General features: G+C 32.9%; 1 protein-coding gene across 2 annotated transcripts in view; it reads left to right on the top strand.

Moving 5' to 3' along the window:
• The window catches only part of LOC118195415 (uncharacterized), a 432,135-nt gene that overhangs the window by 61,004 nt on the left and 357,166 nt on the right, over positions 1 to 13,965 (top strand). For both annotated transcript variants that reach the window (XM_085820678.1, XM_085820679.1), the window contains exon 2: positions 100 to 176. In XM_085820678.1, the coding sequence (XP_085676804.1) occupies positions 100 to 176 (77 nt within the window). The remainder of the gene's footprint in view (positions 1 to 99; positions 177 to 13,965) is intronic.

A 13,965-nucleotide genomic window follows, 5' to 3' on the forward strand; every position in this document is an offset into this window, starting at 1 on the left:
TTGAATGGTATTGCATTTGTATTTAATTATCAATTAAATTATTTAATACTCTTTATTAAGTTATTAATGCAATTAAATTGTGTTTTCTTTATATTTCAGGTTGCTGGTGGGCATACAGCTCAGTTTTATTTTACATCTAGTCGCCTTTTTTAAATCTCTGGACTATATTTTTGCACGTAAGTAAAACTCTTTGAACCTGTTTTAAAATTTAATTTCCAGTTTAATGAAAAAGAAATTAATACTTTATGGCTAACCGTTTTCCAACTTTCAATACTGCTGCATTATTTTTGTTCATTTTCGTTTACTTTCTACGTAGTTTTGAGTTCTTTTTATTATTCTTTTTGCATAGGTATTTACCACTAATTATTGGTACGAGTGTATACTTGTTTTCTTAGAGTGTGTTTGCATATAAGTGAATCTCTCAATTCAATTGGGACTTGTTATACTATTGATTATTTTTACGGAAATTTGTGCAGAACGGTTTTAAGTCTCAGATGGTCTAGAGGAATGAAGTATGTATTCGGAACTCATTAATCGACCAAGCTTAAAGTTTCAAATACTCTTCCGTTGACAAGTTCTGTTTGAAAAGGTAAATAGGCAGATCAACATTATGTTTTTCTTTTGTCCACTTTTTTGCAATCAAATGTACTTTTCGCTGTTACTTTGATGAATTTTAGTACACCTTGTAGAGACATTAGGTATTTTTTGGAAGCAGGCAAGATGAAAAATATGCAACGCCTTCGCCGGGAATCGAACCACGGACCTCTGAAATACGCGCCCAGCGTGCAGACCATCACAACACGATGGCAGACCATCACACTTTATAACCTTAAAGTTGTTCCGATTCCTGTTTCACATGCAGTGGGTTTAATAATAGTACTTCACCACACCTTTCCTTAGACAGGATAATTAAAATTTCCTTTTACACATGCCTTAGTATTTGATTATATTTACCTTTCGTTAAAATTGATTATATATATATATATATATATAGTATCACACAATTTTTCTTTAAAAACATAATTATTCAAGATGTTCGATGTTCTGTTGTATTCTGAATATAAATTTAAACAAAAGATATGCATAACTTTATTGATAGCACTGGACAGCATCCCGTTATTACAGTAATCTCACCCCCCCCCGTAATATGAGACTTAGGGGGGGTTAATTCGCGGTTTAAGGCAATGACATTAATATGAGAACTCCGTATATCAGTTTTTTAAACTAGCGGCCCACAAAGCAATTTTATACGGCCCGTGAATAGATCTCAATTGCTTATTTGTTGGAAATATTTCAAAAGATTTTAGTTTGCTCACCTCCAAGTTAACATTGTTTTTAATACCGTTAATAACGAACTTGAATATCTGATTAGATCTGAAAATCTTATAACTTCTGTTCGTACGTGGCAAAAGAACAAGTGTGCTTGGTTAGGAATTTTTTAACTAAGTGTAATCACTTTGCTTTAGAAGCATTTAGATGTGAACAGATTTTTTTTCAGAGTTGAAAATTAATCAGAAAAGAATCGATTGATCATCTGATTGAGCATCTACAGTACGTGATCAAGGTAATTTCCAGCATTTTCTTACAAACGTAATCAGAAACGAAAGGCCAACTATCAAGATGTAGTAAGAAACAAAAACGGGGGGTGTTTATAATTATTTGTAAATAATTATAAACAAAAACGTTTATAATTATTTACAAACAAACATTTTTAAACATATGTCTTGAAGAAAAATTTAATAAATAGGAGAAAGGAACTAAATTGTAATTATTAATTCTCAGATTTGTGCCACTTTGAAAGTTTTTTCTGAAAATAAAAAAAAAAAAAAAAAATCATATTCTGCTCAAATTTAATTTAAATTAAAGTAAGCGGAATGCTTTGTTAAATTTCTTTACTTGGCAACGCATGATAATAAGTAATTTCGTTTTATAAAATTTTTTGTTGAAGCTGAGTAAGTAAACTTGTTTAAACTTAAAATACTGAACGTGTCTTTTATTACTTTATTCCAAATCAAAAGCTAGATAATTCATCAAAAGTATAAACTTTGAATTGTATTCTTAATATAGGATATCATTTAGAAAACTGATAACATATAATACGTAGATTATAGATTTCCATAAAACATTTTATTAAAATCTTTCGCTATGATAATTGAAATAAAAGGTATAATATTAATTTTAATTTAGTCGAACGGGGAAAATTATTTCCAGTTCTTTAATTTAGTTTATTAGCAGCTTGTAAAATTTACTGAAATACCAGCTCATTATTTTATAGTTTTATTATTTCCTCTATTTAGTAAATGCACATTACTTTTAATTAAAAAAAAATTAATTTGTCTTAATACAGTCTTTATTTCTTAATGTAATGAAAGTTATCTTGTATAAACAGCAATCAAAATTTGTATAAATAATATTCTATTCGTTGCTTTAACTGATAACCTTAAACTGATAACTGATAACATTAAATGATAACCTTAATGAAAACTGATAACCTTAAATGAGTCTAAAATATTGTTCAGATTCTTCTGGTAAAATATTTGGCCCCATGCAAAAATTAAAGAAATTTGTAAGAAATTAACGCAGGTTAACCTACTTGTTCGCATAATTTGAATGCTATATAAATATCATATTTCCACTTCTAGGAGAATTAAAATGAAGTGAATCTATCATACGAATCTATAACGTCCGTGTAACAGTAGAACAGGCATTTGGATCGAATTTATGATACTTGTCATCGAGAGTTAGAAAACTCTTCGTTAGACCATCAATAAAACCATTTGGAAAAACAATAAAAACAAACTGTCCTATATGCTGAGACAGACACCAAAGTGTACTTAGCCTTACAAACCTTTATGGAAAAACCACATTTGATCCCAGAAGCGAAGTTTTCAAGGTTATCTATTCAAGTCGATGAAACGTAGGAAGATTGTTTGATATTCCATGACGGGTTACGACCATATTTTCACTCGGTTATTGCCAAGAATACGATTAATGTGTCATTTTGTACTTTATTTCTCTTTTCCCTCCTGCCCTTTTCTTAACGGTAATTCATTTCTCGTGCGCTAAAAACGGATGCTCCACAAGTAGACAACGGCGATTTACATTTTTTAAATAGAAACCAGATTACGTTTAAGATACCTGAAGTAAATCTAGCCTTTAAAAGTAAATGTATGTTTGACAAAGAGTTTCACAGCGTGGCCTAAGTACTTAACTGTGAAGCATACTGCTGTCACGAAAATGGGCAACAAACAACGAGAGCTTCTGGGTAACATCTTGTAAATCATGATTAAAATTAACAAGGACGTTTAATCTTGAATTAGAAACATGGCTTTTACTTTATTCTGTGTAAGGTTTCTTTATAATTCAGTTTTGGAAATAAAGAATGATTTATAGAAAAAATGGATAACATCGTCTATGGCTTTAAAAATTTTATGTTCTTGAGATTAAACACAGCAATTTAAAAGATTTTGAAAATTAATTATTTACTTTAAAATACCATTTCCTTTCCAAAATTCATTTTTTCGCAAATTAAAATGTTATTTAAAATATTAGCTGCGAAGTGCATTTCCAGTTTCTCTGGCCCTCTGGCGGTTTATGAGGGTAGTTTTATGTTGTATGCACTTAAGAAATGTGTATTTATTTAGTATCTGCACAAAATATGCATCATGCTTATTCGTCCACAATCTATTTGTAACCATTGATCCAGTAGATAAGACCACTAAGCACTAGAGATGGAGAGCACCTCTCTTTTATGGGACTGGATCAAAATTGCTCGCTCGCAGAACTTCAGTCAGGTTTTTTTTTTATGCCTCACTACACACTAGCAAAAACCTTGATTAAAAGCATTGGTAACAAAGAGTGAAGCAATAGCGATTAGTAAGGATAGAGCGAAGAACGAAAGAATCGACTGAGCAGTGGGATCGGAAGAATCGACTCAATCAAATGCTGACTCTCTATACTGATTTCTTTCAGTTGTAGTTTTGAAATTCCCGAAAAACCTTCTTTTTTTTCATAGACCCAATAATAAAATTCTAGAATAAAAAACTGTTCAAAAAGTTGGGGAATGACAAAAATTAAACTCACATTTAACGTGGGGAATAAAAATTCTTTTCTCCTCTATAATGGAAATCGAAATTCCTGGCACGCTTTCAACAATAGATCTGCTCTTTTTTTAACGAACCTCTTATTTACTCGCTAAGTAAGGTGAAAGAGTTCGTGAACTAATAACACATCTCTGTTCCTGGCTTGCTTCCAACAAGAGCTTTCCTTGAACTATAAAAAAGCTCCCCCTCCGATTTATGGAATCAGCTGTCCAAACGCTCAATAAAGTGAATCGGTTCTTTGAACATTTCCAAATTTCGTAGCGGATCTTCCAACTATATTTAAGCATTGTTGCCTTTAGAGTATCGTTGGACCTCAGGTTCGAATGCTGGAAAAAGCATGAATGCTCGTAAATGAGTAGTGCGTTGATGCCATGAAGGGTTTGAAGCACTTTTGACCCAATATTTCCCCCAAGAGGTTGTGCCAGTGGATGAGTGAAAAGAAACCCTTGCATAGCGTTCTCCAGTGTAAACTTCATTAAAACGGAGATGAAACTAGGCATACTGCCATCTGTAGTGTGTCCCTGGCCTTGGGCAACGACAATCTTGCTTTTAGCCATGATAAATTCATTGACTTTATGTAAGTAAATATCTAAAGATCAAGGAAATAAAGAATATCAAACGCAAACACTAAATGCTGGTACGGATTTCGCTACGATACCTGAAATGGCTAGTTGTGTAGAATTTCCGTGGTCTTCACCAAGGCCAGTAGACAGACAAGATTATGCTCATTCAGGGTCAGATTTTCCTCTTTCCAAAGCTCGAGATAGTGACATGCCTTATCTTTCTCCTCAGTGATGTCACTTTACTCATAGCGGTGGGAGAAACAAAGACAAAATTGTTTCTTTGAGCAGACTTAGGAACTCAAGGATGTCGACATCACATGCTGGTTGACTTTGCTAGAGAAGAACAAACCTTGTAGTATAGTAACCTTGGTTTCTTTTAAACATGTTCCATTAATGGGGGACATTTTGTTTCCACTAAAGTCCCTTTTCAGGCCCGTAAGAACAGACAGTCCTTCGTTTACATTGCACTAAATAGTAAAATATACTACTGATCATTAATTTTTATTGACACTTTTATTAAGACATTTACAAGGAAAATGTGTTCTCTCCTTTTTTAAACAGCAAGCATACATTTTTAAGCAAATATTATCTTTCAAAGGCTGAAGAGCGAGACTGACGGTTTTGCAAGGAGGAAGGGCAGAAAAGAATGGCGAAGAAGAGGAAAATCAAGTTTATAAAGTCCAGTTTGTGAAAAAGCAAATATTGGAATAAGAATCGAATTCACAACATACATGTTACATTCGGATATTTGAAATATCTATATGAATTTTTTTTCCTGCGGATCAAGCACGTCAAACAAGTGAGAGGATTTTAGTTTCTGTTAACTGCAGTTTTTCTTAATTTAAAATTATGTAGTTCGAGATAAAATGTGAAATATTTTTATTTTTGTAAATTAAAGTGAAAAAAATATTTTTTCAATAAAAGTAAGTAATGAATTTATTTTTATTTGCTTAAAATACACAATTTTTTCTATTTTCATTAATGGAATTTAAATATTCCTTACGTTCGCCCAAAGCTTGAAAGTATAATAAACAAATTAAATCTTTTACGACATTAAGTTTACAATAAATAAGAAAGAGTATGATAAACAAATTAAATCTTTTACGACATTAAGTTTACAATAAATAAGAAAGAGTATGATAAACAAATTAAATCTTTTACGACATTAAGTTTACAATAAATAAGAAAACTGATTTTTATTTTTGCGAAACAAAACTATACTAAACCCACTAAATTAAATTCAGACATTAAATTTTAAGTAACTTAAAAGCGATAAAATTAAGAATATTTTTTAATAATTATGCTATGTAAACAGATAGAAATCGACACTTTATTGAAAAAATAACAGCTCCGGATCAACTTAAACAGCTAAAAATAACGCAAGGAGAAAAACCGATAGAGAAAAACGCGACATAGAGAAACACGCGATGGATATCGCAGATAAACAAAATTACTCGCAGAGCAAAATTTTAAGCAGTAATCTTTAAGCAAACACTCCGTACAGACTTGCGGCTATCATCTGAGTTATTCAGCTATCCGACTATCAGTTCAAACGTGGCGGTTTTTAGAGACTTTCTGAAAATATACGGAACCTCCAAGAAATATCGTTCCAACGGCTACGAAAGTGAGTTTTCTGGAAACTTTCAGAATGTTTCCAATTTGGAAAGAAATCAATAAAAATTGTCCCTAAGGCCCATCAGAAGAGTTTCTGAGCTTATCTCAGTTACCTTTATGTCAGTCCATCCAGAATTACAAAATCTACAGCATAATACATAAAATAAACACATACAAACATAACAAATTGCACAAGTTCTATAAATCTAAAATACACTATAAAACTAATAACAAACTATGAAAAGTCAACAAATAAAAAAAGAATGAATGATTTTAGATTTTAAATTACGTCCAAAGGGGCGTTTTTTTAACATTTGGTGTGTTACCTTTATTTATTAAATATCCCGTTCTTTGCACTTAAACCATAAAATTCAGTTTAAAAGCAACATCGCAAACTAATTTTAAATTGAGCATATCTTTAGAATTTCCAATACACAGTCTGACTCGCTGGAGATAAAAATGTTTTCCTGTACAACTTTGCCATTGTTCGCTTTGAAGTCGTTGAGTTTGTTAATCAAAAATTCGTTAAAGGTTTACAAAACATGAAATAGATAATAAAACAAATTTCAAATTTCAAATTTGAGCTTCCAGATGCCCATATTCGCAGTAGAATTACGTCATTCAAAATTGGATGGCTCTACGTACCGTTGCTTTATCACAATGAGAGATACATACATAGATTTATGCAGATTCTTCATTATTTAATTTCTTCAGATATAATACAGGGCGATAAGATTTTGTGGCAACAGTTTGAAAAGTGAAACGGACATTCAGAGTGATTCGATGCGAAATCCCAAAACGAAAAACAATAGTCCCTCAGGGACAAAGCATCTTTGGACTAATAAATCAAAACTGATGTTTTGAAATTTTTGTTCTTTAAAGGGCCTTGAGATTTATGTGCAGTAGTACGTGTAGAACTGAGGTTCTTTTTCTAAAGGAGTACAAATTGCACTAACCTGAAAACATAAGATTTAATCGGTGATATTTCTTAAGTTTAACATAATAGATGAATATATCATATCACACTATGACACTTAAGTGAAATCATGCGATGGATAACATACGAATGTACTTGACTGGTATCAACATGAGTCTGCTTACAGTTCATTCAGTCAGGCAGGTACTTGGCGGTGTAGTAAAATTATCCGAAATACTTGGGTTAGATTCTTGTTACAATATAATCTTCCACTGCGAATTCCATGTTAGGACTCCATGCATCACATTGCCGCACCACGCTCGAGAGATTCACGGCTACTGGCCACGTCGACAAACACCCTGGATAGGCATATCAGGAAGGACAGTTTTCACCATCATCAGAAGAGCACACAGTCTTCAGCAGAACCGGGAGGACACACAGTCGACACCACATTCTTGTTGTCTCTCCGTCGGGAGGATTCTATTACTGATTACATAGTTCATCTTTTTCGCTCAGCGCAGGCGAGAACGGGAGGAGTGCAAATTCCAACAAAAAACAATACATAGAAATCAAAATACAGTCAAGTAAACACAAATATTTATGGAAGTGTGCAGTAATAAAATGCATATTACAAAATTCTTTCATTTACAGTTAGTAATAGACTCTTCAAAATTAATTGAGTTGCTTCTTCAAAATATTAATACGTAAAGCTTTCAACAACTAAAGAAATTAACGAAAAAAAACTTAATTTTTTTTTTGGATTGTAAAGAAGATGTGTTCCTATAGCTATAATTCCAATTATCTGGAGCACTCTAACTTAACTCTATTGACTAAATTGTTAAATAAAATTAGTAAATTTAACCAAATTGACAAGGACTGGGGTAATCCTTAATTACATGAGCTTTTATTGAGGTGTATGAGATTTTTGCAAAAAATGTAGAACTATACTCAAGCAGACTGACTGTTTAATTTATATGGGAAAAAGGGAGCTATTTCACCCAGCTCCGTTCAAATTTTTATCTTTAGAATCCATGGAAACCACTTTCTTTAGCACCAACATCTCGAGAGGACACAGATAGAATACTAAGAAACTACCAACAATATGCAGCCTAGAGTATTAGTTTTCTTGATTGAGATTCATGTTGTAATTACACTGTAGCATCATTCATATTGAGAACTATTAACCACGTTTGGCAAATATAATACAACGTTGAATTCAGGTTTAGTGCAGGATTTTAAGGACTGTACATAAATTTCATCGAACTTAAAAAGAGTTTATTATTTTTATTATTATTATTTTATGCATTAGTTTACTTCTATTATATTAATTTCGTTTTTGACTTTTCTTCTTTGTCTGAATTTGGAACACTTTTTGTTAACATCCTAAAGCGTAATGAATGTTTTATTAATCTGTTTGTTTATTTAATCGACCATGCCAAAGCATAAGAGGGATATATGAAGGAAATGCTGTCTTTAGAAGTTTCTAAGAAGAAGTTTCTAAGTTTTACTAATTGGACTTTTTGCTCAACAGGGGCCACGTAGACGTAGAACTTTTACATTTACAGGGGCAAAAGTGTCTGCTTTATAACATCTACTTTATTTTGAGAAATTTTATAGCTAAAATATTATGCTAAGGGTATATAAAATATTATAGTATACTAAGGGTATACTAAAGTTAGTAAAGCAGACGTAACATTTTCTGAGCATTGCGTACATTAAAATTAATGGTAGTGTAACACTGAATTTTAAGATTTATATTAAAATTATCATGTATCTTTCAGTTTATGAAAACAAGTTTTAAAAATGTTTTTCTACCTATTTCTTACTATAAACTGGCCACAATCTACAGAACGTTTTTTAGCGTTCGTATCACAAATGTCTAGGAACCCTCCCCCCCCCAAAAAAAAGAGGGAAAGAAAGAGAAATAAAAAAGAAACTTTATTAAAAAATTACCTTCTTTCGGGCGGTGTAACCCAACTGCGCGAATTAAAGTCCCCTTTTGTCTGGCCATAGCCCAACTGTGTGAAAAAAAGTTTTTTCCCCCTTTGCCGGAGAATTCAACGACCTCATTTCTAAGAACTGAAATTAACTTGAAAATGTTGTTTATCATTATAAATGACAGATAGTTTATACAATTAGTTATACAAACAATCAAATAAAATTTATTCTTCAATTTATCTCTTACTTGGATACTTGCATAAACATCTTGATCTTACTGATAAAGGAAACGCAAGAATTCCTCCTTGCATGTTTTTAATATAAAATTTTATCCATTCCTTTCAAAATAAAATTTCTCATTTAATGCACCTGCTCTTTCAATACATTCAGTCTCTGAACGTGAGCAGGCTGTAATAACAGAAGCTTCAACCATGTTTTATGTTCTTAAGAAGATTTATTAATGAAGTTTCCTTTTAGACATGAGATTGAGCATCAGGTGTATCACAACAAAGAGCTTTTTGACCCTTGGGGATTAAAAAAATAAGTACTCAGAATTAAAAGAAAAACAACAGCTGCCACCATTTTTCCCACAAAATCGTGATTCTTTATGATTTAAGTTTATATGGGGAATAATGAGAAGATCTTAGTTTCAAAGATAACAATTTGATACTATCAGAAGAATATTGTGTTTTAGGAGGATGTGTTTTAGAAAATACTTTCTGTTAATAACAGTGTAAGGAAGGGTCTCAATGTGTAATGTTAGCAGAAAATTCTTTATAGTTTATTAGTTTTATAATTTTTTATCTTTATTTTATAAGAATACAAAACAAATATGTTTATCTAAACCCTTGCCAAACGCGGAGGTTACGTCATTAATGCATTGCGCGTACGGAAAAAAAATGTGTTAGGTATAATTCAGTTAAGGAAGTAGCTATATAAATAAAAACTGATTATTTTGTAATTAAAAGAAAAAAACCGAAACAAATACTAATTGAAAGGATTTTTATTACTGCTTAATAGGTGCACGATGCAATTATTTATTCAAAGGTGAGGGTTTTTGCATGGGACAAAGTTGACGCAGCTCTTTAAAAGTTTCGCCATGAAGAACGTAGATTTTTTTCAATGGGTCTTATAAAGAGTTCCTTTTCTTCTTCTTTTTTTTTTCATTTCGGTCGGTCTTTATTGCAAAATAAATCATTTCCCATGCCTTTACAATTAATTTAACGTCTTTTGAGTTAAAGGCCCTTTATCTTCTTCATGATCATTGCTCTGGTGTTGTAAAGGTCATCCGAGTTTCATTCGACATTTCTGGATAAAATCTTTGAATTCTCCTTTTTACATATTTGAAAATCCTTCACTGCCATTTGGTTTTGCTACTTCTATCACTTTTTTGGCTTCATTTTGAGTCGATGAGAATTGATTCCCTGCAGATTATTGGTAACTTCTGGTCAGAATGAAGCCAGGTGTCAGGTGATAGGGCTAATAGAAGTGAGCAGGTATAAGTTCCACATACTCCTCTGGTTAAAAGAACAACTTCCTGGAGCTCCATGAGAGCACCTTTCGGGAGTTTAGATGAATACAAATGCAGTGAGTTTGCTTAAGTCCGCAGTTCGCCGTTCATTGTAATTCGCATGATCGCATTATATTGCTCTAAATGTACAGATTGTGCACAGAATGTTCTGTAACTCTGCATTGCGAAATAGAGAGGGAGGACAAAATAATGCGAACATTTGTGAAAACGTATGACATATTTTACACCTGCAGTACAGCCGCGCCACCTGCAACAGAAGTCTGCCACCTAGTGAGTGTGAAGAGGAGGTATTAGTCTCTCAACACTGCGTTGCATGCTTCGATCGAACTGTCTGTGAGAAGCTGAAATGTTAGACCCGTCAGAGTTCCAAAGAGGAATGATAGTTGGAGCGCTTTTAAGTGGAGTATCGGTTACGGAAATAGCAAACCTTGTGGGGGGGGTGCAAGGAGTATGGTATCAGGCGTTATGACAGCGTACACGAAAGAGGGTATGACGACGTCTTCAAAGCACAACAGTGGCCGAAAGTCAAAGCTGGCTGATAGGGATAGACGGGTTTTGAAGCTCATAGTAGCCCGAAAGCACAAGCAATCGTTATCCGAGATAAATACTCATCTCCAGGACCTCGTTTCAACAAAAACTGTCAAAAGGGAACTTCATGCTGCGAACATTTATGGCAGAGTGGCAGCTCGTAAACCCTTGGTGACAGCAGCTAATGATTTCAAATGACACCGATGGTGCAGAGATCACAAAGGCTGGCCCCGCACAGCAGTGGCAATAGGTAATATGGTCAGATGAATAGTCATTCACCCTATTTCAGACGACCGGACGCATTTATGTCTGGAGTAGTTGGCAAGGGGTAAGAGGCAGTCAGGATGAAACGCCCAAAGAAGCGTTTTATCCTGACTCCCTCTTGCCGACTGTGAACCTGACTCCCTCTTGCCGACTGTGAAGCATGGGGGTGGCGCCATTATGGTATGGGGTGCGATATCTTGGCGTGGTCTTGGATCACTTGTTATTCTGCATAGCAGGATCACATCCAATCACTATCTAAGCATTCTAGGGGATTATGTCCATCCTTCTGTCCAGACTGTATTCCCTGGGGAGCGACCGCTTTTTCAAGACGACAACGCCCCTATCCACACTGCTAGGTGTATTCAAGAATGGTTCGAAGAGCATGACGAAGCAATTTAACATCGCGCTTGGCCTCCCCCAGTCTCCGGATTTGAATATTATTGAACATTTATAGGCATAATTTGGAGTACAAACTTCGTTCCCGATTTCCACCTCCAACCGGACTTTCGGAATTAGAGACCGCTCTGCAGGAGGAATGGCTTTATTCCTTTAAATATTGAATGTATGATCATTCAATATTTAAAGATATTGTATGATGTCAATTGTATGATGCGCGGGTGCTTATATGACCTGAAGCAGTAAATTATTTTCAGACGTTAGGTCTATTGCTTTTTTGTAAAGCATGGCATATATAATCTTTTCTTTCTAAAATAAAAATTCTTTTTGAATGACATCTTCTCAGTCAAAACATCTTTAACACTATCTGTGCTTGAAGCTTCATTATCTTCTTCTGCTTCTAAGACCTGTTGAGAGAGAAATCTTTTATACATGCAAATGGATGTCATTTTACTTCAGAGCTATAACTAAGAAACATCACTTTAACTCCTCACGATATTCTGTTATTTTAGAATCCTCGCTACGAGATCGTTTCTTCTCCTCTCCAAAAAAGATTCATACTATGGCAACAACGACCGCTGCAAAAGAAAAAAAAAGCGTCGAATTGTTTAATTGATTAAAATTCCATAATTCACTCTATTCGACGAGGATGGCGCTCGTTATGATCGTAAATGAGGTAAGGATCGCTATCCCTTGAATTGCTTATTTTAAGGTAACGCAAGTAAAGTTGAGAATGTGGGGAAAAGATTCGAAATTTCCCTTTACCAGTTGAACTATTATTATTTTTTTGAATGAATGAATCAAAATGAAAAGGACGTAAACAAAAAAGGTATGCTATAATTTTAGTCAAGTCTAGTCTTTAAATAAAAATATATAATATTTAAATTTTTAAAAGTGCCTTGTATAAAGAAACTTTCAGCTAGCAGACCATCCAGACATTAATCTAGATATTTAAAATCAAGTTTTTTAACATAAATATTTAAAAAATTTACATTTGAAAATTTAACATGTGTAACTGTGTTCACTAGTATTTGTGTACTGTTTTTCAAAATTTTAACTAATAGTATTTCGAGTAATTTTGATAGCGCAAACATGTAATTGTTTTTGATTTATGTTATGAAAAACAATTGTTTTCGTTAAAATATTTTCCACTTATAAAAATATTAGTTTCCGTATCATAATTTCAAAACTAGCATTAAAGGTTTACTTTACTTCATCCATTTTTTTTAAGTCGGGTTAATGGATCTAAAAATTAACCTTCAAGAGGTATTTAGACGGCGTTGCCTTTGGCTGAACTTCAATTTGGATTGGTTGAATTTTAATTTGTACAAATCCTTAACTATTTTGTGAGTTATTAAGCAATTTACTACCTAATTACTGTTAAATGCTGCGTGAAAGCTTATAATTATAAAAATTCGTAGTTTAATTTAGACCGACAACTGCTATTATCATCACTGAGTGAGTAATTTTTCACATTTATTAACTGCCTGACGAAAGGCAATCATTGGTTGTTATAATAAAATCATAAATATATTTTATAAGCGAAATAAACTAATTAAAATTCTTTGAAATAAATGTATAACTTAAGAAAGTCTATGATTAATCTTTTATACACTGTATCCACGAAAGTTATTACTTTCCTTTTACTTCCACAACTGTCCGTCAAAGACATATAATTCCAGTTAAAAAAAAAGTATTTTAAGTGACGCAAATATTCATATTTTGGCGTTGCCTTTGGCTGAACTTCAATTTGGATTGGTTGAATTTTAATTTGTACAAATCCTTAACTATTTTGTGAGTTATTAAGCAATTTACTACCTAATTACTGTTAAATGCTGCGTGAAAGCTTATAATTATAAAAATTCGTAGTTTAATTTAGACCGACAACTGCTATTATCATCACTGAGTGAGTAATTTTTCACATTTATTAACTGCCTGACGAAAGGCAATCATTGGTTGTTATAATAAAATCATAAATATATTTTAAAGGCGAAATAAACTAATTAAAATTCTTTGAAATAAATGTATAACTTAAGAAAGTCTATGATTAATCTTTTATACACTGTATCCACGAAAGTTATTACTTTCCTTTTACTTCCACAACTGTCCGTC

The sequence above is a fragment of the Stegodyphus dumicola genome, chromosome 7 (genome assembly GCF_044657685.1).
Source record: "Stegodyphus dumicola isolate Sdum_Otavi_A_Nest chromosome 7, ASM4465768v1".
Taxonomy (NCBI): Eukaryota; Metazoa; Arthropoda; class Arachnida; order Araneae; family Eresidae; genus Stegodyphus; species Stegodyphus dumicola.